Source organism: Callithrix jacchus, chromosome 12 (assembly GCF_049354715.1).
Source record: "Callithrix jacchus isolate 240 chromosome 12, calJac240_pri, whole genome shotgun sequence".
Taxonomy (NCBI): Eukaryota; Metazoa; Chordata; class Mammalia; order Primates; family Cebidae; genus Callithrix; species Callithrix jacchus.
The window spans coordinates 88,558,403-88,585,744 of record NC_133513.1 but is presented as its reverse complement, the minus strand read 5'-3'; the positions used below and the strand labels follow the sequence as shown (position 1 = coordinate 88,585,744).

General features: G+C 40.1%; 1 protein-coding gene across 1 annotated transcript in view; it reads right to left on the bottom strand.

The window, feature by feature from the left end:
• Positions 1 to 27,248, bottom strand: part of ENTPD1 (ectonucleoside triphosphate diphosphohydrolase 1) — a 171,115-nt gene extending 143,867 nt beyond the window's left edge. Inside the window, exons 1-3 of the mRNA XM_054243174.2 lie at positions 27,036 to 27,248; positions 22,863 to 22,972; positions 18,344 to 18,477 (exon numbers count right to left, since the gene is read on the bottom strand). Coding sequence (XP_054099149.1) covers positions 18,344 to 18,380 — 37 coding nt within the window. The 5' untranslated portion in view covers positions 18,381 to 18,477; positions 22,863 to 22,972; positions 27,036 to 27,248. The remainder of the gene's footprint in view (positions 1 to 18,343; positions 18,478 to 22,862; positions 22,973 to 27,035) is intronic.
• Positions 27,249 to 27,342: the final 94 nt, after the last annotated feature.

Below are 27,342 nucleotides of genomic sequence, written 5' to 3'. Positions count from 1 at the left end.
CTTATTAATAATCCCTCACCAAAAATCTATACTTTAATTATACATCAGTTTCTAATAAAGACATGGTTTCTTCCCCATTATTTCCTTTTATTTTTCAGTGTACTTTACTCTTTTGTCCTTATATGCTTTAACATTTCTAATGACCCAGTAATTATTCCCAAGATTATGATTCTTTGTCCCTTCTCTTTTCAATTCCCTTTTGATGTAGAAATATAAGACAAATGGTGGTGGCACCATTTGATTATAGTGGGAAATACTGCTCACGCTTGTAATCCCAGCATTTTGGGAAGCTGAGACAGGAAGATCACTTGAGCTCAGGAATTTGAGACTAGCCTGGGCAACATGACAAGACGTCTGAAAAACAAAACAAAACAAAAAACAAATTAACCAAGTGTGGTGGCACATATCTATAGTCCTAGCTACTCAGGAGGCTGAGGTGGGAAGATTGCTTGAGCCTAGGAAGTTGAAGCTGCAATGAGCTGTAATCATGCCACTGCACTCCAGTCTGGGCAACAGAGTGAAAACTTGTCTCAAAAAGAAAGAAAGAAGCCCAGGCGCCATGGTTCATGCCTGTAATCCTAGCACTTTGGGAGGCTAAGGTGGATCACCTGAGGTCAGGAGTTCGAGACCAGCCTTACCAACATGGTGAAACCCCGTCTCTACTAAAAGAACAAAAGTTAGCTGGATGTGATGGCATGCTCCTGTAATCCCAGCTACTTGGGACGTTGAGGCAGGAGAATTGCTTGAATCCAGGAGGTGGAGGTTGCAGTGAGCTGAGATTGTGTCTACACTCCAGCCTGGGCAGTAGAACAAGACTCTGTTTCAAAAGAAAAAGAAAAGAACAGAAAAAGAAATACTGGGAATAATAGCTTCTGTGTGCAATAATCAAATCTAGTGAATTAGTAAAATTATTATTAATGTTCCTAAGTGGAGATTTCAGTGTTTCTGACTTGTTACAAGTCAGGAATCAGGACATCACTAAGTCAGAGAAATTCATGAAACAAAGGCAAATATTTCTTCTAGGGCTATCTCACCGTTATTGTCTTAGGATCCCCCCAGTGTAAAGTCACTCATTTGGCTGGAATTAAGTTTTCTAAAAGGAGCATTAGGGGAAGGGAGATTGTTTTTAATTGTACCACTACTAGGAAAATAAGTATTTGTCAATTCTTACATACCCAAGACAACACAGAGGGAGGTAGAGACTTAAGGAAACAAAATTAGAAATTTTATAAAAGTGGACTTAAAGTTGTCCTTCTTATTGCTGACTCTATTGTTTCAAGTCTTTGCAGTGGGTGGGAGTAGGAAATTTTTCTGGGAAGGAAAAGGTTTTGCCCTCTTCCTTAAAGCAAGTCTACTCTATTTTAATTAGCTTTCTAGCTGTTATCTCTCTATTTCACAGAAAGAGCACTGCCAACACTCCATTATGACACCATCCTGAGGAAACGGATAGTGCCCTCCTGAACTTTGGCAAGAAGCATAACGAGTAGAGCAGCTTAGGACTGATTACTCCAGGAAATAAAGTTTTTGCATGGAACCTCCTTCCCAGTAAGGTTAAAGGAACTTACTTTTAAAAAGTCTCTATGAAGTAATAAGCCACTTTCCATATAGGTAATTTTCATGCTTCATACTGTGTTTCTCTGAATATAATTGGTAGGAACTCCATTTAAAATGTTAGAATGTTTAATGTGTTTAAGGAGAGAAAGAGAAAGACTAGAGAGAATTCAAGTACAATTGACCTTTGAACAACAAAAAGTTTCAACAGTGAGAGTCCACTTATATGTGGATTTCAAAATATATATATATTTACAATTTTTTAAAATTTACAACTTGAAAAAAGATGCAGATGAACCGTGTAGCTTAGAAATATTGAAAATATTAAGAAAAAGTTAGCTATGTCATAAATGCATAAAATATATGTAGATATTAGTCTATTTTATCATTTACTAACATGAAACATGTAACTATTATAAAAAGTTAAAATTTATCAAAACTTACACAGAGACTGTACATAATGCAATTTGCAGTTGAGAGAAATAGAAATAGACATAAAGAGGTAGCATTAAATCATATGTTCCTAAAATTCACTGTAAAACACACTGTGCTATTGTAATGATTTCATAGCTACCTTCTGTTGCCATTGTGGGGAGCTCAAGTGTTCCAAGCATCTGCTTAAAACACCGTGTGATGATAATCTCTGTATGAGCGGTTTCTTTCCAGTAAATTGTGTGTCATGGTAAAAAGTGATCTCTCATGGCTGTCACATATTTTTCATTGTGTTTAGTGCAACACCATCAACCTTGAATAACACCATGGGATCCATATAAAGTGCCACTAGTGATGCTGGAAGTGCTCTCAAGAAGCGAAGTCATGCCTTTACAAGAAAATGGTGAATTGCTTGATATGTACCAAAAATCGAGGTCTGCATTTGCAGCTGCCCACCATTTCAGATGGACAATTCACCTTATAAACAGGCAACATAAACTTACAGTATCTGTAAACACAGTATAGTACTGTAAATATAATTTCTCTTCCTTATGATTTTCTTAATAATCTTTCCTTCGCTTACTATATTATAAAAATATAAAATATAATACATATAACATGCAAAATATGTGTTAATCAACTGTTTATAAGGCTCTGGCCAATAGTAGGCTATTAATAGATAAGCTTCTGGGAAGCCAACAGTTACATGCAAAGTTTTCATGAGGGTCAGCACCCTAGCCCCCACATTGTTCAAAGGTGAACTTAAATATGAAACAATTTCAATAGTTAGATAGCCTAAATAAGCTATTATTTTCATATTCCCAAACTTGCTAAAGATTGCCCTAGTTTGGCCGGGCGCGGCGCGGTGGCTCAAGCCTGTAATCCCAGCACTTTGGGAGGCCGAGGTGGGTGGATCACGAGGTCAAGAGATCGAGACCATCCTGGTCAACATGGTGAAACCCCGTCTCTACTAAAAATACAAAAAATTAGCTGGGCATGGTGGCGCGTGCCTGTAATCCCAGCTACTCGGGAGGCTGAGGCAGGAGAATTGCCTGAACCCAGGAGGTGGAGGTTGCGGTGAGCCGAGATTGCGCCATTGCACTCCCGCCTGGGTAACAAGAGCGAAACTCCGTCTCAAAAAAAAAAAAAAAAAAAGATTGCTCTAATTTGTAATAACTAAAACTACAATGAAGTTGTCTTAGGATTTAAAAAATATTTTGGATGGGAAAGATAATAACTTAATAATATACTTAAATAATTTAACTTATACAGAATATTTATGTGAATACTCTGATGTTTGTACAATGGTCACTCCAAATATAAAAATTCTAGATTTGTTTAGATTTTAGCATTGGACTGCTAGGAGTAACCATTTAGGTAGATGATATTATTTCAGTATTATTTTTAACATGCAGCTAAGAGAACTTTTATTAAAAATGCCTCTATCACTTGCCTGCTGAAATCTTAAATTTTTTAAAACATGGCTAAATTCATTTACTCCACAATTAGTTGTAAATAACTACGAGAAAAGTAACATAAGCATATGTCATTCCCAGGTTAAAATAATAAGAAAATACATGTGCTGAAAGGAGTTAAAACATGGATCTCACAAGCAAATGGTGAGATTGGAGGTAGAGAGATTGCATTCTCTCCATAGCTCATTTTGAGTCCTTCTTATCGCTGATTGACAAGTTAGGGAATTCTTTCTACAAAGAAATGGGTAATAAATGAAACAAATCTTTATGATTGTAAAATATGAATTGCATATAAGTTATCAAAGGAATTTCCTAGATAACTTGCAAATAGGAGGTAGAGACCTTGAGGTCATCTCTAGACTGAATTTTGACCACTATTCTCAGATACGGGGAAAAAATTTCTAGAGAGTAAATAGAAATGGAAGCCTTATGTTTTGGAGGTTGTCTAGGCTTCTTAATAATACAAGAGTTGGTCTTGATTAAATGAGTCTCTCCTTTTCTTCCTCAAATAAATGGGAAAATTCAATATACCAACACTGTGACTCAAATCTAAAGGTGACACTATGAATCTCCTAATATTAGAGCTCCATGTTTTGTCCAAACAAACCTCATCACCTGACTAGACTCTTGGACTACATGAGACAAACTGGCATTCCATCAACTTCTGAACCTGAGCTGGTACATAATTTACTGTGGAAACACTGACAAAGGAGCTTCATGTTCTTGGGAGCTCTCTGGATTTTAAATTCTAAACTGGAGATAGCAGTGAGCCAGTGATCCTGACCTGAGTTTGAAGGTGGTGCTGCTTCTCTGGGAGCACAAAGTTCAAAAGGATGAATCTGGGAAAAAAACCTCACTTCTGTCACTCAGGACCCAGTGTGCAGGGATGATACTGGGACCTAAAAAAACTAAAAATAGAAGAAATGGAGTGAACCCTCCCATAGATAAACCCCTCAAAATACACCAAGACATATCAACCATCAAACTTTTGAAAACTAAAGACAAAGAAAATATCTTGAAATTCGAGAGAAACAACACTTTACCTATAGAAGGAAAATAATTTGACTCACAATCTCTTTCTCATCAGAAACCACAGAGGCCAGAGAAAACAGCACAGTATTTTTTCAACTACTAAAATAAAATAATTGTCAACACAGAATCCTTTATCTAGCACAAATATTCTTAAGGAATGAAAGGAAAATTAAGACATTCTCAGATGAAGGAAAATGAAGAGAATCTATCACCAGCATATTTACCCTTAAAAAATAGTTATAGGATTTTTCTATGCAGAAAAGAAATTTTAAATAAGAATTTTTGGAAGACAGGAGGAAAGGAATAACACAACAAAAATATGAATAAATATAATAGGCTTTCCTTCTCTTGAGTTTTTAAAATTATGTTTGAATTATAACACTTTCATTGTGGTTCTAGTATATATAGAGGATAATATTTATGAAAATTATAAATAGAAGAGGGCAAAGTGATCTAAAGGGAGGTAAGCTTTCTATTATCAAACACAGCAATTTCAGCACACCAGAAATTGAGCAAAGGCAGACAACAAGTTGAAAGCATTTATTCATGAAAAATATCCAAAACTTTGGGTAAGAACAATGGGAAACTGTGACCTGCTTGCCAGGGATAACTCCCCTTTCTTTTCTACCCATAACATGCACACAGCTTGGCAAAAATAGTAGTCCAGTGTGAAAACCAACAGCTTTCCTCCAGAATGGCCAGATTCAACGCAAGGTGGGAAGAGAAAACCACTTTTGCCAGCGAAATGTGGCAGACTTAGTCAGACATGAATGGGGAAAATCCTACGGTTCTGTAGTTTTAACTGGGATGAGAAGTGGACCAACCAGAAATTTAATGGAATTATCTGAGCCGATATAGGCACTCTACATCTCTCTCTCTCTCTCTGATCTGTGTATAGTGGAAATCCAAGAGAGCCTAGAAAAAAGTGAAAGCCAGAGATTTGAGAACTGGCTTTAACTTTGAAAGCATTCTCTAACTCACAAACAGATTCAATAGCAGGGAGTGGAATCCCTATGGACTCAAGGATTTGAACACAACCTCTTCTAAAGTATAGGCTGTCCACTAAACTAAAGCAGGCATGAAGGCAACTTGCAGGAAGCCAGGCTAAAAATCAAGAGTAAAAAGCTGAGCAGAGATATCAGTAGCTATACACCACAGAGAAGGGAGAATCTGCAGTTTAAGCCCAGACAAATTGCTAGAAAAACAATCCTCAGAAAAATAAAACAGAATCCTGAGTTGCTCTATTAGCTCATATGTCCAGTATCTAATTAAAAATCACTAGATATGCAAAGAACTATGAAAGTATGACCCATACTCACAGAGGGGGGAAAAAGAAGTTAGTATAAACTGACTCTGAATGGGGCCAGATATATAGGATTTAGCAGAGATTTCAAGAAGTTATTATGATGTTCAAAAATCAAGAAAAATATGATATAATTCAGCAATAGGAAGTATCAGTAAGAAACAGAAGCCACAGCAAAGAACCAAATAAAAATTCTAGAGAAGAAAAGCAACATAACCAGCATGAAAAATTCACTAGATGGGCCCAAAAGTATAATACATTGAAGATATCAGAATAAAGAATCAGTTAATTTAACAATACATCAATAGAAAGTATCTGATCCAAGTAACAGAAAACAGATTGATGAAAAACAAACAGAGGAAGCTCTGTTCATCATGCCCAGGCCTCAAACTTTAATTTAACCAAAATCTGTATGTCATTTCTGTGATAATGGCGCCATTATTCTAGTAATGGTATAAATAAATAATGTCACCATTATTTATTTATTCTATTAAATAATAAATAAATAAAATACAGACTTACTACACTTTGATCTGTATAAAAATTTGCACTTACGCCAAAACAGCCAAAATAGCTGTAACTATTTAAATTGATGACTGTATGGATATATGGATGGATATAAAAATAGTTGAAAATAGTTGATAGATTTTTTTTCCTTTCTGCTCCTGCTTCATGGTAGAGCTAACCCACTCCTAGTCTCTTACTCCAACTGCAGTGGATATCCTGTCTACCTTTTTTGTGGACATTTGTCCATCATAACAAATGGGTACTCCAAAAGTCAAGAGTCATGCAAATATTAAACCAAGTTTTATAAATGTTTGAGGAGATCTATAGGACCATTTAAAGTGTCCCAACACACATTTAAGAGATGTCTCAGACAAAGAGGAGAGTGAAAAAATGAGCAGAAAACATACTAGAAGAAATAATGGCCCAGGCTGGACACGGTGGCTAAAGCCTATAGTCCCAGCACTTTGGAAGGCCGAGACAGGTGGATCTTGAGGTCAGGAGATTAAGAGCATCCTGGCCAACATGTGAAACCCTGTCTCTACTAAAAAGTACAAAAAATAGCTGGGCCTGGGGTGCATGCTTGTAGTCCCAGCTACTTGGGAGGCTGAGGCAGGAGAATCACTTGAACCTGGGAGGCGGAAATTGCAATGGGCCGAGATTGTGCCATTGCACTCCAGCCTGGTGACAGAGGGAGACTCTGTCTCAAAAAAAAAAAGAGAACGGGGAAATTCCCAGGTATAAAAGAGACGCGGGACGCCAGGCAGAGGTCTCGGCTGGTGTAGCCGGCAGCCGGTGCGGCTCTGGCCCACGCCGGAACGCAGAGGCGCCCCACAGCGCTCCATACAAAAGCGCACTGTTACGGGTGCCCTGTTGAACCGGCAAACTGAGACCTGAGAGGGCTGAACTTGAGACTGAACAGGACTTGGGCAGGGAGCCAGCCCAGGAAATCCCAGGGACAAAGCGTTTGGGCTAGCGCAGTGCAACAAACAAAACGGCGATTCCAAATGCTCCCGGTGAGGAGGTTTTCTTAAAGTGCAGCTCCGTGGGGGAGGGGCGTCTGCCATTACCGAGGCAATCAGCCCCCACTGAGGTACACGCCCATTGCTGACGTACCCTGCCGTTGCGGAAGAAACCCGGTACAACAGAGAGACTCCGCTACAGGGCGTAGCCCGTGGCAACAGGGTGGAGACCACAGCAGAAGGTCAGAGCCTGCAGCAACAGGGCGAACCTCACACCAGCAAGGCAGAGCCTCGGCAGGCAAATAGTGACTTGACTGCCTCCTAGCTGGGTAGGACAGCGAGGCGGACACTCACAAGGAAAGCCTCAACCCCAACCCCCGACAGAGCATCTGAGAAAAAAAGGGTTTTTTTCAGCCTAACAGCCCTGAATGAACAACAGAGCTCACAGCTCAGCAATTGAGCTCATACAAAGTACAGACTGTCTCCTCAAGCAGCTCCCTGACCCCTCTATATCCAAAAGACTGACATTTGGCAGGCATCATTCAGGGACAAAGATAGCAAAAAAAGAAACTGGTAGCATCCCTCGCTTTTCCACAGCTGCTATAGGTGCACCCCAGACAAGCAGGGCCTGGAGTGGACCTCAGCAGTCATACAGCGAAGGGGCTAGACTGGTAGAAGGAAAACCAAGTAACAGAAATACTTCATCACCAACAATCTGGGTGTCCACTCAGAGACCCAATCGAAAAGTCAGCAACTACGCAGACGACAAGTGGATAAATCCACAAAGATGGGAAGAAACCAGAGCAAAAAAGAGGAAAACACCCGAAACCAGAACACCTTGCCTCCTAGAAAGGACCAAAACTCCTCACCAGCAAGGGAACAAAGCTGGATGGAGAATGACTGTGATGAAATGACGGAATTAGACTTCAGAAGGTGGATAATGAGAAACTTTTGTGAGCTAAAAGAACATGTATTAAATCAATGCAAAGAAACTAAGAACCTTGAAAAAAGATATGAAAAAGATTTGAGGAAATGATAACAAGAATGGATAACTTAGAGAGGAATATGAATTAAAGGAGCTGAAAAACACAATATGGGAACTTCGCGAAGCATGCACAAGTTTCAATAGCCGAATTGACCAAGTAGAAGAAAGAATATCTGAAGTCAAAGATCAACTCAATGAAATAAAATGAGAAACCAAGATCAGAGAAAAAAGCGCAAAAAGGAATAAACAAAGTCTCAAGAAATGTGGGACTATGTGAAAAGACCTAACCTATGTTTGATAGGTGTACCAGAAGGGGAAGAAGAGAATGAATCCAAGCTGGAAAATACTCTTCAGGACATCATCCAGGAAAATTTCCCCCACCTAGAAAGACAGGCCAACACTCAAATGCAGGAAATACAGAGAACACCACAAAGATATTCCACAAGAAGAGCAACCCCAAGGCACATAATCGTCAGATTCAACAAGGTTGAAATAAAGGAGAAAATACTAAGGGCAGCCAGAGAGAAAGGTCGGGTCACCCACAAAGGGAAGCCCATCAGACTCACAGCAGATCTCTCGGCAGAAACACTACAAGCCAGAAGAGAGTGGGGGCCAATATTCAACATTCTTAAAGAAAAGAACTTTCAACCCAGAATTTCATATCCAGCCAAACTGAGCTTCAGAAGTGAAGGAAGAATAAAATCCTTTGCGAACAAGCAAGTACTCAGAGATTTTGTCACCACTAGGCCTGCTTTACAAGAGCTCCTGAAAGAGGCACTACACATAGAAAGGAACAACCAGCACCAGCCATTCCAAAATCACACTAAATGCTAAAGAGCATCAACATAATGAAGAATCTACAACAACTAAAGGGCAAAACAACCACTTAGCATCAAAATGGCAGTATCAAATTCACACATAATAATATTAACCCTAAATGTAAATGGACTAAATGCACCAATCAAAAGACACAGACTGGCAAATTGGATAAAAAGCCAAAACCCATCAGTGTGCTGTATCCAGGAAACCCATCTCACATGCAAGGATACACAAAGGCTCAAAATAAAGGGATGGAGGAAGATTTACCAAGAAAATGGAGAGCAAAAAAAAGCAGGAGTTGCAATTCTCATCTCTGATAAAATAGACTTTAAAGCAACAAAATTAAAAGAGACAAAGAAGGCCATTACATAATGGGAAAAGGATCGATACAACAAGAAGAGCTAACAATCCTAAACATATATGGGCCCAATGCAGGAGCACCCAGATACATAAGAGAAGTTCTTAATGACTTACAAAGAGACTTAGACTCCCACACAATAATAGTGGGAGACTTTAACACTCCACTGTCAATATTAGACAGATCAACCAGACAGAAAATCAACAAGGATATCCAGGGCTTGAACTTCAGACCTGGAGCAAGCAAACCTGATAGACATTTACAGAACTCTCCACCCCAAATCCACAGAATATACATTCTTCTCAGCACCACATTACACCTACTCTAAAATTGACCACATAATTGGAAGTAAAGCACTGCTCAGCAAATGCAAAACAACTGAAATCATAACCAACAGCCTCTCAGACCATAGTGCAATCAAGTTAGAACTCAGAATTCAGAAACCAACCCAGAACCGCACAGCTTCATGGAAACTGAACAACTGGCTCTTGAATGTTGACTGGGTAAACAATGAAATGAAGGCAGAAATAAAGAAGTTCTTCAAAACCAATGAGAACGAAGACACAACATGCCAGAATCTCTGGGACACATTTAAAGCAGTCTCTAGAGGAAAGTATATAGCAATAAGTGCCCATATGAGGAGAATGGAGAGATCCAAAATTGACACCCTATCATCAAAATTGAAAGAGCTAGAGGAGCAAGATCAAAAAAACTCAAAAACCCAGCAGAACACAAGAAATAACTAAGATCAGAGCTGAACTGAAGGAGATTGAGACACGAAAAACCCTTCAAAAAATCAATAAATCCAAGAGCTGGTTTTTTGAAAAGATCAACAAAATAGACAGACCACTAGCCAGATTGATTAAAAATAAAAGAAAGAACAACCAAATAAATGCAATAAAAAATGATAAAGGGGAAATCACCACAGATTCCACAGAAATTCAAACCATCATCGGAGAATATTACAAACAACTCTATGCACATAAACTAGTAAACCTGGAAGAAATGGATAAATTCCTGGACTGCTGTGTCCTCCCAAGCCTAAACCAGGAGGAAGCTGAAACTATGAATAGACCAATAACAAGGTCAGAAGTCGAGGCAGCAATTAAGAGCCTACCACACAAAAAAAGCCCAGGTCCAGACGGGTTCACAGACAAATTCTACCAGACACACAAAGAGGAGCTGGTATCATTCCTTATGAAACTATTCCAAATAATCCAAAAAGAGGGAATCCTTCCCAAATCATTTTATGAGACCAACATCATCCTGATACCAAAACCCGGCAGAGACCCAACAAGAAAAGAAAACTTCAGGCCAATATCCATGATGAACACAGATGCAAAAATCTTCAATAAAATATTGGCAAGCCGATTGCAACAGCAAATCAAAAAACTTATTCATCATGATCAAGTAGGATTCATCCCAGGGATGCAAGGCTGGTTCAACATATGCAAGTCTATAAACGTAATTCACCAGAACCAAAACCAAAAACCACACAATTATCTCAATTGACGTAGAGAAGGCATTTGACAAAATTCAACAGCCCTTTATGCTAAAAACCCTCAATAAACTCGGTATCGATGGAACGTATCTCAAAGTAATAAAAGCTATTTATGACAAACCAACAGCCAATATCATACTGAATGGGCAAAAACTGGAAGCATTCCCTTTGAAATCCGGCACTAGACAAGGATGCCCTCTTTCACCACTCCTATTCAATATAGTACTGGAAGTTCTAGCCAGAGCAATCAGGCAAGAAAAAGAAAGGGTATTCAAATAGGAAAGGTGGAAGCCAAATTGTCTGTATTTGCAGACGACATGATAGTATACCTAGAAGACCCCATCACCTCAGCCCAAAAACTCCTGAAACTGATAAGCAACTTCAGCAAAGTCTCAGGATATAAAATCAATGTGCAAAAATCACAAGCCTTCCTCTACACCAATAACAGACTTAAAAAAAGCCAAATCAAGAACGAACTGCCATTCACAATTGCTACAAAAAGAATAAAATACCTTGGAATACAACTCACAAGGAACGTAAGGGACCTCTTCAAGGAGAACTACAAACCACTGCTCAACAAAATCAGAGAAGACACAAACAGATGGAGAAACATTCCATGTTTAAGGTTAGGAGGAACTAATATCGTGAAAATGGCTATACTGCCCAAAGTAATTTACAGAATCAACGCTATCCCCATCAAGCTACCATTGACTTTCTTCACAGAACTGGAAAAAACACCACCATGAACTTCATATGGAACCAAAAGAGAGCCTGCATAGCCAAGTCAATTCTAAGCAAAAAGAACACAGCGGGGGGCATCACACTACCGGATTTCAAACTATACTACAAGGCTACAGTAATCAAAACAGCATGGTACTGGTACCAAAACAGAGATATAGACCAATGGAACAGAACAGAGGCACCGGAGGCAACACAACATATCTACAACTATACAATTGTTGATAAACCTGACAAAGACAAGTAATGGGGAAAGGATTCCCTGTTTAACAAATGGTGTTGGGAAAACTGGCTAGCCATGTGCAGAAAGCAGAAACTGGACCCCTTCCTGACACCTTACACTAAAATTAACTCCAGATGGATTAAAGACTTAAACATAAGACCTGGCACGATAAAATCCCTAGAAGGAAATCTAGGCAAAACCATCCAGGACATAGGAGTAGGCAAGGACTTCATGAACAAAACACCAAAAGCATTGGCAACAAAAGCCAAAATAGACAAATGGGACCTAATCAAACTCCACAGCTTCTGCACGGCAAAAGAAACAGTCACTAGAGTGAATCGGCAAACAACAGAATGGGAAAAAATTTTTGCAGTTTACCCATCTGACAAAGGGCTGATATCCAGAATTTACAAAGAACTCAAACAGATTTACAGGAAAAAAACAAACAAGCCCATTCAAAAGTGGGCAAAGGATATGAACAGACACTTTACAAAAGAAGACATATATGAGGCCAACAGTCATATGAAAAAATGCTCATCGTCACTGGTCATCAGAGAGATGCAAATCAAAACCACATTGAGATACCATCTCACGCCAGTTAGAATGGCGATCATTAAAAAATCTGAAGACAACAGATGCTGGAGAGTATGTGGAGAAAAAGGAACACTTTTACACTGTTGGTGGGAGTGTAAATTAGTTCAACCATTGTGGAAGACAGTGTGGCGATTCCTCAAGGCCTTAGAAATAGAAATTCCATTTGACCCAGCAATCCCATTACTGGGTATATATCCAAAGGACTATAAATCGTTCTACTATAAGGACACATGTACACGAATGTTCATTGCAGCACTGTTTACAATAGCAAAGACCTGGAATCAACCCAAATGCCCATTGATAATAGATTGGATGGGAAAAATGTGGCACATATACACCATGGAATATTATGCAGCAATCAGAAATGATGAGTTTGTGTCATTTGTAGGGACATGGATGAATCTGGAGAACATCATCCTCAGCAAACTGACACAAGAACAGAAAATGAAACACTGCATATTCTCACTCATAGGCGGGTGATGAAAAATGAGAACACATGGACACAGGGAGGGGAGTACTAAACACTGGGGTCTATTGGGGGGAAAAGGGGAGGGCCAGTGGGAGGGGGAGGTGGGGAGGGATAGCCTGGGGAGATATGCCAAATGTGGGTGAAGGGGAGAAAGGAAGCAAAACACACTGCCATGTGTGTACCTACGCAACTGTCTTGCATGTTCTGCTCATGTACCCCAAAACCTAAAATGCAATAAAAAATTAAAAAAAAAAAAAAGAAAGAAAAAGAAATAATGGCCCAAAACTTCCCAAATTTTCCATTTAAAAATTAACCTGCAGATCCAAGAACCTTAATGAACCTCAATGAACAATGTGTGTAAGATAAACACAAAGAGAAGGACATCTAGATAGCTAGGTGAATTGCTGGAAACAAATTTAAAAGGTGAAGGATTTGGGATTGTAGCTTACTTAAAGCTTACAGTTATCTTGTCACTGTCTCATGGAAACAGGCAGAAGACACATGATTCCTGCACCATAAAGACTTTATTACTCATAGAACAGCAAGAAGAATGAGCATCAACACATTTGCCTCAGTTCCTCATGGCTAAATCCCGCAAGGCCCATCCTACCCACACAGTGGGTTGCAACCCAGGCAAAGGGCCCAACACTTTTTGAACAAGCAGCATATTCCGTTTCCCTCCCTCTCCTTAGGCAGTGAGCAGGTACACAGTATCACTCTAAGGTCACCTTGACCAGCTAGTTGACTTTATGACTAGCTACAGGAACAGCTCAGTGTCAGAAGATGAATAAAGTTTGCAGTCTGGCATGCTCAGCAAGAATATGCATGTTTTAGTTCATTTTACATTGCTATAATGGAATATCTGAGACTGGGTAATTGACTTTAAAAAGAAGTTTATTTAGCTCATGCTTCTGGAGACTGGGAAGTTTAAGACTGGGAAGCCATATGTGACAAAGGCTTCATGTTGCATCATAACATGGCAGATGGCATCACATGGCAGGAGCATCCACGTGATGGCAGCAAGCAGGTATGTGCAGAAGAGACAAAACATGAGAGGCAACCTCACTTTATAACCACCTGCTCTCTCAGTAACGAATCCAGTCCTACAAGAGACATAACTCACTCACTCTCACAATATGGCATTAATCGTTTCATCAGAGCAGATCCTTCATGACTCAAATACCTTTTAAAGTCTTGCCACCTCTCAACACATTACACTGGGGACCAAGCCTCAACATGAGTTTTGGTGGGGACAAACCATATTCAAACCACAGCAATGCAGGAACAAATAGGAGCCAAAGGACTGCCTTTCACAAGCAAAATAAAAGGGAGAAAATTGAGCTATAATGGAGAAAAGTTGCCATATTTTATCACAAGTATATTATCATTAACCTGAAGTGGATTTTAAGTTGAAGTTATTATGAAGTTCCAGAAAAATTAAAATCCCTAGAGCAACCACTGAAAAATGAAAACTTTAAAAATATACTTCAAAATGGGCTGGGCACAGTGGTTCATACTTGCAATAACAACACTTTGGGAGGCCAACGGAGAAGGATTGCTAGAGACCAGGACTTTGAGACCAGCATGGGCCACAGAGTGAGACCCCGACTCCACAGAAATTTTTTAAATTAGCTGGATGTGGTGTCACACACCTGTAGTCCCAGCTACTCAGAAGGCTGAGGTGGAAGGACCGCTTGAGCCTGGGAGGTCAAGGCTGCAGTGATCCATGATCACCCCACTGCACTTCAGCCTGAGTGACAGAATGAAACCCTGTCTCAAGCAAACAACAACAAAAATACAAATGAGTGGTTTTCAGGGGATGAGGGATATGGAAATGGGAGTGACTGCTTATAGATACAGGATTTCTTTTGGGAGTGATTAAAATGTTCTGAAATTAGATGATTCTATAAATATACCAAAAACCACTGAATTATGCACTGTAAAGAGGTGAATTTAATGGTATGTGAATTATATCTCACTAAAGGAATTAAAATATTGATTTAAAGCAAAACAAGGCAATAAAAGGGTAAGAGAGGAAAAACAAGAAATAAAACATATAGAAAACAAATAACAAAATAGACAAATCCAAACATATCAATAGTTACATTGAATGTGAATGAATTAAACAAACAGTTCAATCAAAATACAAAAATTGTCAGAATGTATTAAAAAATAAAAAACAAGATCTAACTATATGCTGCCTAAAAGAAACACAGTTTAGATTCAAATATACAATAGGTTGAATAGCATGCATAAATAGCTGCTGTGAAAGTGCTGGAATGGCTATATGAATATCAGGCGAAATAGACTTTATGACAAAGGACATTAAGACATACAAGGAAAGACATCTAATCATAATAAAGAGGTTAACACATCTGGAAAATATAATGATTATAAACATCTAACACTTAACCATGGAGCCCAAATACATGAAGCAAATACTGGCAGAATTGAAAGGAGAAACAAAGGGTATGACTCAGTTATCTGAAATGACTCCTGATTAAGTAATGTTCACCAAAAATAAATATTGTTATTGTGAAGTTCCAGGAGAAATAAAAAAGGCAAAACAAGAATCCTTGCGTAAGCCTTTTATTTAAATAAGTTCATAAACTGTAACGTTTCCAGATTGCAGGGATAACTGAGGGGAATTACTCTCTCCAATGAAAACTTAATAATTATTTTCATTCCCATCGTCCTTTTGCAAAACAATTCCAAGGCTTGCTGAAACAGTAAGATAGTGCCCAGAATGTGCACTCTCACAAGGTGTAAGAAAGTAGACCTGAAAATACTGTATTGATAATATGTGGTCTAATCTTTCTTAAACTGCTGTTGCTGCTGCTGTAGTTTTACAAAGACTGCATATTCTTTAAAAAATTTTTTTGAAACTCTATTTGAAAAATAAATAGATGATAAATATATTCCTTCCGTGAAGTAAAGTAATGCACAAATGAATAAATAAGTGATAGCATTTGTGCAAAGATTAAGAGATTGTAAACTTTAGTTTCAAAATGAGCTTTGTTTGGTATAATACACAATATCATAAAGTGTTGTAAGCTATTCTGTTTTTCAAGTGGCACAATCGTGGTTCACTGAAGCCTTGCCCTCTCACATTCAAGGGATTCTCCCACCTCAGCCTCCCAAGTAGCTGGGACCACAGGCCTGTGCCACCACACCCGGCTAATTTTTGTATTTTTTGTAGAGATGGGGTTTTACCATGTTACCCAGGGTGGTGGTCTTGAACTCCTGAGCTTAACCAATCCAGCCACCTCAGCCTCCCAAAGTGCTGGGAGTACAAGAGTGAGCCATCACTCCCAGGCCTCAAACTTTAACTTAAGCAAAATGTATATGTCATTTCTCTGATAATGGTGCCATTATTCTAGACAGTAAATAAACAAATAAATAAAATATAGGCTTACTACACTTTGATCTGTACAAAAATTTGCACTTATGCCAAAATAGCTAAAATAGCTGTAACTATTTAAATTGATGAATGGATGGATGAAGATATGGATGGATATAAAAATAGTTGATAGATTTTTTTCCTTTCTGGCTCCTGCTTCATGGTAGAGCTAACCTACTCCTAGTCACTTACTCCAACTGCAGTGGATATCCTGTCTACCTTTTTTGTGGACGTTTGTCCAATAACAAATGAGTACCCCTAAAGTCAAGAGTCACACAAATATTAAACCAAGTTTTATAAATGTTTGTGCTATTGAGTTAAAGAGCTTACATGTACTATAGGGACTGATTCTATGACAAAGAATCAAATCCAGGCCACAGTTGTGAAAGCACAGAATCTTAGCCACTACACCACAAGCTGAAATGCCTTCTTTGTAAATCCCACAGGGAATTCAAAGCAGGCAGTTTGAGTGCACAAATAATTTTAATTTTGTTTTGGGTTAGATTTTTGCATTTTAATTTTGTCAAGAGAATTTCTAAGCCAAGACACTATTGTGCCTTTCTTTAATTTTATTATCCCATAAATGCAAGTAAGACAATTATTTAGAATGAGAGATCTCCAAAATCTTCTTTTTTTAAAAAAAAAAAATTACGGTTCTTTTTAATTTAAAGGATCCATCTTTTGGCCACTGATGATTAGAATTTCCAGTGGTTGGCCAGGTGTGGCTGCTCACGCCTGTAATCTCACCATTTTGGGAGGCTGAGGCAGGCGGATCACAAGGTCAGGAGCTCAAGACCATCCTGGACAACATGGTAAAGCCCTGTCTCTACTAAAAAATACTAAAAAAAAAAAATTAGTTGGGTGTGGTGGTGCACACCTGTAATCCCAGCTACTCAGGAGGCTGAGGCAAGAGAATTGTTTGAACCTGGGAGGCGGAGGTTGCAGTCAGCTGAGATCATACCACAGCACTCCAGCCTGGTAACAGAGCAACACTCTATCTCAAAAAAAAAAAAAAAGAATTGCCAATGGTTTACAAATTACAGTAGTAACTCAACAATGCCTCTTCCTGGAAAATCCCAGAGATAATTTTCCGGGTTTAGAATAAGTTTTTACCATACAAACAAGAGGTGTTCCTTGAGAACATATAGAGGAGACAGTCTCCATGATCCCCAAAAGTTAACTCAGCAGTAGACTTAAGATAACAAAGACTCTTGTTGCCACAGACTGTTAAGGCTGGTGTTTGTGCATATGGTGCCACTAGCAACCCACAAATTTTCCAGGGGCCACCAGTCACAGACCCGTTAATCCACTTACACCAGGTAGACCCTCCTGGGATTGGAATTTTCCCAGCCTAACCAGGCAACAAGAGCCCCTTACAGATGAAACTTGTTAAGACAAACTCCCCTGAAAACTTGACATATTTGGAAAAAAAGTGTACTTCTTAAAATCTTTTGTGACCAGCCATTTTTAGACTGGTCACCCAATGTGACCCGAAAATCATACTCCCCAGAATGGCAGGGACCAAGAGAAAATGCTCTCAAAAGTTGAGGTCTTATATGGACATGAAACAAAACAATAGAAGAATCTCATCTGGTTTTTATTTTGGGGACTGCAGAGAAGTTTATTAAGAAATCTGAAAGGACTCCTATGCATATCTGGTCTAGTCAGAACCGCAAAACTAATCAGTCTTCAGGGACAGCTCAGAGGGTTTATGGGGGTGTAGACCCATGTTCTACCCTATGGCATCCTTGTTTATGACAGAACAACACAGGAAGACAAAGACTATTTCTGGAGGGCAACTGACCAAACAATGGTAATATTCATACCAAAAAAGAACACCAGAGCCGCTACACCCAAAACTAGCCACACATACCCTTTTATCCCATTAATCAAGGTTTTGGAGATGAAAATGAGACAAACAGCGATTTTTACCAACATCTCTACCAGATTCCACAGAAGGAGAGAGGCCAGGAGCCCAACTGGTAGGAATTTCTTACCCTTCTGCTGGCTTGTCAGATCCTCTGTTCCCTTCATTGCAGCTTCCAGAAGACCAGAACCAGTTTTCACAGCACCAAAACTGGAGGGGCCAAGGAAAATTTCCCTTTGCCCTCTGAAGTTTCACTGAAAATCACTGACAAAAAAAGGCAGATTAATAGAAGAAAAGGCATACACATTTATTTGATCACAGTTTTACATGTACACAGGAGACTTCGGAATGAAGACCTGTAGGGGAGGCTGGGCACAGTGTCACATGCCTGTGACCTCAGCACTTTGGGAGGCCAAGGAGGGAGGATGGCCTGAGGCCAACAGTTTAAGATCAGCCTTAGGAACAAAGCAAGACTCAATCTGTACAAAAAATTTTAAAATTAGCCAGGTATGCTGGGCCCAGGAGTTGGAGGCTGCATGAGCTGCGATTGTGCCAGTGAGCTCCAGCTCGGGTGACAGTGTGAGACCCTGTCTCTAAATAAAATAAATAAAAGATACAGAGGAAATTGTCCACTTTTATGCTTAGGTTCAACCAAGAATGGAGAGCTGTGTAGAAATATGTCGGGACAAAGAAAGAGTATGATCTAAAGATCTAGACTGAGTGGGGGGAACTCAGCAATGCTGTCTGTCTAGATTCTTCTTGACCTCTGTGCATTCCTTCCTTCTGGATGTGGGACTGGACTGTCTTCGGAATGGGCTTCAACAATCTGAAACAGTCAAACAAGGCAAGTCAGATCATTTCTTCATGGCAAGTTTTTATATGGAAAGGCTGGGAGAAAGTTAGAGTAATATTTTTAGCTTTTGTGGCTGGCTTCTATGACCCACCTGAGGCAAGAGGAATTCTACTTTCCAAGCTAGCCTTGGGGAGAATGAGAGGCCAGAGACAGAAGGGCAGGAGAAAGTCCAAGAGGCCACCACCACAGGAAAGATACAGGGCAGTTCTGCTTCAGAGGCCTTCATTTGGGACTACCGTTTTCTGAGAGCCTGGAATAGCTACAGCTCTCTGCAAAAAAGGCCGGGCAATATTACCCTTTGTCTACATTTTGTTCAGTAAAAATTTGGGGCTCTGTTTATTTGAGAGAAGAGAGAACAAATATATGGTCAGCAACTAACAGTTACTACTATAGAGTCAAAGTTACACAGATTCAGAACTAGAGAAAATGTGGAACTATAGACAGTCTCCAAAGGGTGAAATGAGGAAGAAGAGCAAAGAAAAAAAAGGAGCAGAAACCCCTCTTTGCTTGATATTAATACTAAATGGCTAAAGAGAAATTTTTTCAAAGGTTTCAAAGTGAAAACACTTCTTTCCTCTACAATGTATTCATTGTTTATTAATCTCTTAAAAAGCAAGGAGATAAATCTGCCAGAACTATTAACATTTGTTTTCTAATAAACATGTAGACACTGTTCATTCAATTTATTTAGATGAATGCTTATAAACAATAATTTAGATAGATTACAGTCATTTTAATCATTACTATTTAAAAAAATTTTTTTTTAGACAGTCTGACTCTGTTGCCCAGGCTGAAGTGCAGTGGTGCAATCTTGGCTCACTGCAACCTCCACCTCCCCGGTTCAAGTGATTCTTCTGAGAAGCTGGGATTACAAGCATGCACCATCAGGCCTGGCTAATTTTTGTATTTTTAGTAGAAAAAGGGTTTCACCATGTTGGCCAGACTAGTTTGGAACTCCTGACCTCAAGTGATCTGTCCACCTCAGCCTCGAAAATGCTGGGATTACAGGCGAGAGCCACTGCACCTGGCCTATCATGGTTATCATAAAAATTAATGAGGGGGCCAGGCACAGTGGCTCACACCTGTAATCCCAGCACTTTGGAAGGCCTAGGTGGGTGGACCACCAGGTCAGGAGATCCAGACCCTCCTGGCTAACATGGTGAAACCCCGTCTCTACTAAAAATACAAAAATTAGCTCGGTGTGGTGGTGTGCACCTGTAGTCCCAGCTACTTGAGAGGCTGAACCAGGAGAATCACTTGAACCTGGGAGGCAGAGGTTGCAGTGAGCTGAGATCGTGCCACTGCACTCCAGCCAGGGCAACAGAGCAAAAGGCTCGGTCTCAAAAAAATAAACAAAAATTAATTAATGATGGTTTAAAACTGCGTCTTGGGAAGCAGGATTGGGATGAGAAAGGTGTGTTATGAAAAAATAAGAGGAGAAGTTTTCAGGGAGATGGAACTGCTCTGTTTTTTTTTTTTTTTTTTTTTTCTGAGATGGAGTCTCGCTTTGTTGCCCAGGTTGGAATTCAGTGGCGCGATCTCCACTCCCTGCAACCTCTGCCTCCCGGGTTCAAGCAATTCTCCTGCCTCTGCCTTCTGAGTAGCTGGGACTACAGGCTGCGCGCCACCATGCCCGGCTAATTTTTGTATTTTTAGTAGAGACAGGGTTTCACCATGTTGGCCAGGATGGTCTCAATCTCTTGATCTTGTGATCTGCCTGCCTTGGCCTCCCAGAGTGCTGGGATTACAGGCCTGAGCCACCCGACCTCTCTTTCTTTCTTTCTTTCTTTCTTTCTTTCTTTCTTTCTTTCTCTCCTTTACCTCCCCTCCCCTCCCCTCCCTTCCCCTCACTTCCCTTCCTTTTCTTCCTCTTTCTTTCTTTCTTCCTTTCTTCCTTCCTTTCTTTCTTTTCATTCTTTCTCTTCCTTTTTCCTTCCTCTTTTTTTCTTCATTCTTTTCTTTCTTTCTCTCTTTCTCTTTCTCGCTCTCTCTCCCTCCTCTCTCTCTCCCTCCTCTCTCTCTCTCTCTCCCTCCTCTCTCTCTCTCTCTCTCCCTCCTCTCTCTCTCTCTCTCTCTCTCTCTCTCTCTCTCTCTCTCTCTCTCTCTCTCTCTCTCTCTCTCTTTGACAAGCTCTTGCTCTGTCACCCAGGCTGGAGTGCTGTGGTGCAATCAGGGCTCACTGCAGCCTCAACCTCCTGGGTTCAAGTGATCCTCCCAACCTTCAGCCTCCTGGGTAGCTGGAACTATAGGTGTGCACTATTACACCCACCTAGTTTTTACTTTTTGTAGAAACAGGGTTTCACCCTGTTGCCCAAGCTGGTCTGTAACTCCTGAACTTAGGCAATCATCCTGCCTCAGCCTCCCAAACTGCAAGGATTACAGAGGCATTAGCCATCACACCCAGCCCAAATGTGCATTTTTCTTCAATCTTTAACCACAATTCCTAGTTTATTCCTCTTTAATAGATGCAAAATTCTCTTGTGTCTCTCTATAAATGTTAATTATATTTGTTCTAAACTGTTTTTCTAACTTGTGCTTTAAAATCTTTTTTTTCTTTTTTTAGAGACAGGGTCTCACTCTGTCGCCCAGGGTGGAGCGCACTGGTGTGATCATGGCTCCCTGCAGCCTCAACCTCCCTGGCTCAAGCAGTCCTCCTGCTTCTGCCTCCCAAATGCTAGGATAACAGGTGTGAGCCACGGTACTCGGCCTCAGGTTTTAATGTTTCTTGAGTATTATACCCTTTTTTTTGTTTGCTGGGTTTTTTCGTTTTCAAATGTAGATCTTTTGAGTGTGTGTTCACCTTGGTAACTGAGATTCCCTGTTAGCCTGTGCACATGTGGGATCTGCTTATTGCATTCCACCTGCAGGATTTTTGAAGGAGAAGATGGTAGATGTGGAGTTTCACAAGGTGTGTACCTTAGTCCATTTTCTGTTGCTTATAACAGAATACCTAAAACTGGGTAATTTACAAAGAAAAGAAATTTGTTTCTTACAGTTATGGAGCCTGGGAAGTCCAAGGTCAAAGAGGCATATCTGGAGAGAGCTGGTGGGGACTCTTGAGGTGGCCCTGGGCAGTGAGCCTGTGCAAATTACCCTTACCTGTCCTCTGAAATAATTCTGTCCTCCTATGCCTCTGGGCCTATGATGGTAGGGGCACCCTCTAAAATCTTTAAAATGCCTTTGGTATTTTTCTTCCCTTGTCTAAAGGAATAGCACCTGTCTCTCTTTTATCCAAGCTAATCTCTTTAGCAAACAGTCACTGGGCTTCACCCTTGGTTTCCTCTGCTGAACATGCTTTTATACTCTTTACATGGTCAGGCTGAGCGTTATCCAAATCTTTCCACTCTGCTTACCTTTTCATGATAAATTCTACCTTTAATTATTTCTTTGTTTCTGAAAGCAGCTTAAGCTGCCAAATGTAATCATGTAGCTCCTTCCACATTTCGCTTAGGAATTTCTTTTGCCAGATACTCTAGTTCATTAATCTCAAGTTTGGCCCCCCACCACACCCTCAGGCACGGACACAGTTCAGCCAAGTTCTTTGCCAATTTATAACAAGGATGGCCTTTACTCCAGTTTCCAATACCACCTTCCTCAGTTTCAACTCGAATCTCAGAAATACATATTTCTATCTGTATTCTGGTTACAACCGCTTAACAAATCTTGAAGAAATTCCAAATGTGCCCTTGCCTTTTTGTTTTCTGAGTCTCACTAGAATCACCTTTAATGCTCCATTCACTGAAATACAGTCATTTTATACCTGCTCCTTCAAACTCTTCCAGCCCCTGCTCCTTACCTAGTTCCAAAGCTGCTTCCCCATTTTCAGGTATTCGTCATCAGCAAAATCCCACTTCTTGGTACCAGTTTTCTGTCTTCATTCATTTTCTTTTGCTTATAACAGAATGCCTGAAACAGGGTAGGTTATAAAGACAAGGAATTCATTTCTTACAGTGTGGAGGCCGGGAAGCCCATAAGAACTTTCTTGCTGGTGGGAACTCTCTTCGGTGTCCCAAGGGGGCACAAGACATCACATGGTGAGGAAGCTGAGCGTGTTAACTTGCTAACTCAGGTCTCTCTTCCTCTTCTTGTAAAGCCACCAGTTCCTCTTGCATGACAACATGTTAATCCATTAAACCATTAATCCATTAACCCGTTAATGGATTGGATCAGAGACCTCATGATCCAATCATGCCTTAAAGGTCCCACCTCTCAATACTGCACATTGGGGGTTTAAGTTTCAAAATGAATTTTGGAGGAGACATGTGAAACTAGCAGTGGGCTAGGACCAGTCTCAAAATATGGGGCCTCTCTTTTCCTTCTAAATGTCAGAAGCCATCCAGGGCACTGTCCTGCCTTTTCAGTAAAAGTGTACATGGACTGCCTCCCGCTAACCCCACCACCACCTTTAGGGGCAAATTCTTCTGCTATCCACTGCAAATAAAAGTAGGGGTAAGGTTGAGAAGCTGACCTGGCTCTTCCTACAGTGGTTTCAATCAATAACTCATAGAATTGCTTAAAGGCCGCTATTGATAAACAATAGCTTCTTTCTGTGTGCTTAGAACACTCTGAGAGTCACTTCCATTTCTGCATAAGGCCTTTATTATACAACTGTTGTCTGTCCACCTTCAATTCAATCCCATCTGCCTTCTATTTTTCAAGTATTCTTACAATGTCTGGCCCATGAGAGCACACCTTCATGTATTTCAATTCTAGGCATGGTCATGTATGCACAAGTATGTGTGTATCTAAGTTTTCTGTAATTTTTAGAGATTTTGGAAAAGGAGGGAGAAGTGGGAAAAGGATAGAACTTGTTTTTGTCTGCCATCTCAGTACAATCTCCTTGTAAATTTCCAGTTACATGTTAAACTCTTTTAATCCCAAACACAGACAACTGCTAGTATCATATGATCTAATTTGGAAATCTCTGCTTCTGAGGTGATGTCATATGATCTCAGTTTAAGACTTGGTCCCCATACTAAAACTGACATCTGCATGACACATGTGAATAAATTTCATTCTTCATCCACAAAATTATCTTTCAGATTTTAATATTAGTTCTTAAAAGTATTGAGAGTTCTGTATTACAGAGATTCTTACAAACACAAAACAGCAATACAGCCTAGGCACAGTGGCTCATGCCTGTAATTCCAGCACTTTGGAAGGCTGAGGTGGGTGAATCACTTGAGGTCAGGAGTTTGAGACCAGCTTGGCCAACGTGATGAAACTCTGTCTCTGTTAAAAATGCAAAAATAAGCTGGGCATGGTGGGTACACCCATAGTCCCAGCTTCTAGGGAGGCTGAGGCAGGAAAATCGTTTGAACCTAGGAGGTATAGGTTGCAGTGACCCAAGATCATGCCACTGCACTCCAGCCTGGATTACAGACTCTGTCTCAAATAAATAAATAAGTAAAGCAAAAGAAGTTTAAAAACAGAAATACAAATATTTTTGCTCAACTATAAAAAAAGAGAAAAAATTTAACTTTTCTAAAAAAGGGTTGTGTTAAAATTCAAAAATAAGAAAAAGCAACTCAAAAAGATCCTGAAACATTATTTCCTTGTCACTCATCCCTAAAATTATTTGAACCAACAGTATTTTGCCAACACTAATAAATTAATAATTTAATTGATTGAGAGTTGCCATTTAAATTCCAAACTTTGAAATCTAAAATAGTCTCTAATCAGATGTACAATAGAAATTTTATAGAAAGATCGTTACATGGTAAATTGGTTGCAAAAAAAAAAAGAAATTGTATAGAAAGCAATACAATCCTGAAATAAACTAAAAATGTTCAAATAATTCTAAAGAGTTCAACAAAACAATTTTTAATATATTTTTAAAATATTTAATAGACATCTAACACGTCCCAGACACTGTTCTAGGCATGGCGATACTTCAATGAACAAACAGACAAAATTCCCTGTTTCTCGGAATTTACGTTCTAGTATATACATATAATCATATAATTTAAATAATCTGAACTTTGCCTTTTCCTATAGAAATTACTAGTAAGGTAAATAAATGTTTTAAGACCAAACACAAATATGCATATCTCTCATAGCTGTCCATCACACAATAACATAAAAACATATTTGAAAACATTTATAACACAGAGATACATTTAGCTACTGACTTCAAAACATTAGAAAATAAAGATCTTGTAAAAGAATGCAAGTAAAGTCAAGTGTCCTAAAACTTACCTGAGTTAAGTGATTCACTTGTAAAGGGAGCTATTGACTAGATTTTAGGTAAGTGTACTAGATTTTAGATAACTCTGTTTTTTTTTTTTTGAGACGGAGTTTCGCTGTTGTTACCCAGACTGGAGTGCAATGGCACAATCTCGGCTCACTGCAACCTCTGCCTCCTAGGTTCAAGCAATTCTCTTGCCTCAGCCTCCCGAGTAGCTGGGACTACAGGCGCACACCACCATGCCCAGCTAATTTTTGTATTTTTAGTAGAGACGGGGTTTCACCTCATTGACCAGGATGGACTCGATCTCTTGACCTCGTGATCCACCCGCCTCGGCCTCCCAAAGTGCTGGGATTGTAGGCGTGAGCCCCCGTGCCCAGCCTAGATAACTCTTAACAGATGTTAATTATATACTAAAACTAAATATCTGAAATAATCCTGATGTCAGAACTGAGGACACAGAAAAACACTGGGTCTAGGAGGAACAAGATTTTGATCATCTAAGGTCCCACTGTACAATATGGTAGCTACTCACACCCATGGTTAACTTTGAATTCATTACAATTTAAAAATTAAAAATTCAGGCCCGGCACAGTGGCTCACACCTGTAATCCTAGCACTTTGGAAAGGCCAAGGTGGACCGATTACTTAAGGTTAGGAGTTCGAGACCAGCCTGGACAACATGGTGAAACCTACATCTCTATTAAAAAAAAAAAAAAAATTAGCCAGGCTGGTGGTGTGCGCCTGTAATCCCAGCTACTTGGGAGGCTGAAGCAGGTGAATCACTCAAATCCTGGAGGCAGAGGTTGCAGTGAGCTAAGATCACACCACTGCACTCCAGCCTGGGTGACAGAGCAAAACTCTGTCTCAAAAAAAAAAAAATTGACTCCTCAGTCACACTAGCCACAATTCGAGGGCACAATTGCCACATAAAGCTTATGACTCCCATGCTGGACAGTGCAGTTATGGCACATTTCCAACACTGCAGGAAGGTCCCAGGGCCCACGCTGCTGTGAGGAATCAAGAAGCACGCCATTCCTGGGACGAATAAGAACCTCCTAGAGAGGCTTTTAAAATTGGCCATTAACACAGCAAAAAAAGATTTTCTTCTCTATGCCTTGGCTATTTGCATTCCTGCATCTTAATTTTCTCACCTCCTAGACAATGTTCCTTTTTTTTTTTTTTTTTACTATTGCTTTCCCTATTTTCTTACATTTTTCCTACCCTTTTTTATTTCTCTCTCACTATTTTTTCTTTTCTTCTTTTGAGACGGAGTTTCGCTGTTGTTACCCAGGCTGGAGTGCAATGGCGCGATCTCGGTTCACCGCAACCTCCGCCTCCTGGGTTCAGGCAATTCTCCTGCCTCAGCCTCCCAAGTAGCTGAGATTACAGGCACATGCCACCATGCCCAGCTAATTTTTTGTATTTTTAGTAGAGACAGGGTTTCACCATATTGACCAGGATGGTCTCGATCTCTTGACCTCGTGATCCACCCGCCTCAGCCTCCCAGTGCTGGGATTACAGGCTTGAGCCACCGCGCCCGGCCCCTTCTCTCACTACTTTTTCTAACAACAAATATGCAGCCCACCTTTAATGATTTGATGCATTTATTGAGGATTTTTAAAATTTCTCAATGTTAAAATGTTAGGAGCTGAATGGGCATTATTTCTAGTGCGTTTTCAAAAAGATCCATATTTAGAGGAAACTGTTTTTAAGGTATGTGACCTTACGTGTGTTTTCCCCCACCTGAGAACATTATGCTTCATAGAAAGGGTTTCTCACCGTTGGAATCCGGGGTGAAAAAAAATGTGCAATTCTAGTTCCGGCCTCTGGGGTTTCCCTGCACCGAGGCCGGGCTCAGTCCTCTGGACCGCGAAGTCTGCGTGGAATTTGTCGGTCCGCCGAACTCCTACCGCCACCCAGCGGAGAGAAGGCGCAAGGGTTCCTTCGCCAGTCGCGGTTGCCAGGCAACGGAGACACGGCTCGGTCCGTATTAAGGAGGAGGGAGCTGACCGAAGGATCCTGAAAAAAACTGTAATAACCTCGCTTTCCATTGGCTGAAGAGCGCTCAGCCTTCGCAAGGGCCAAT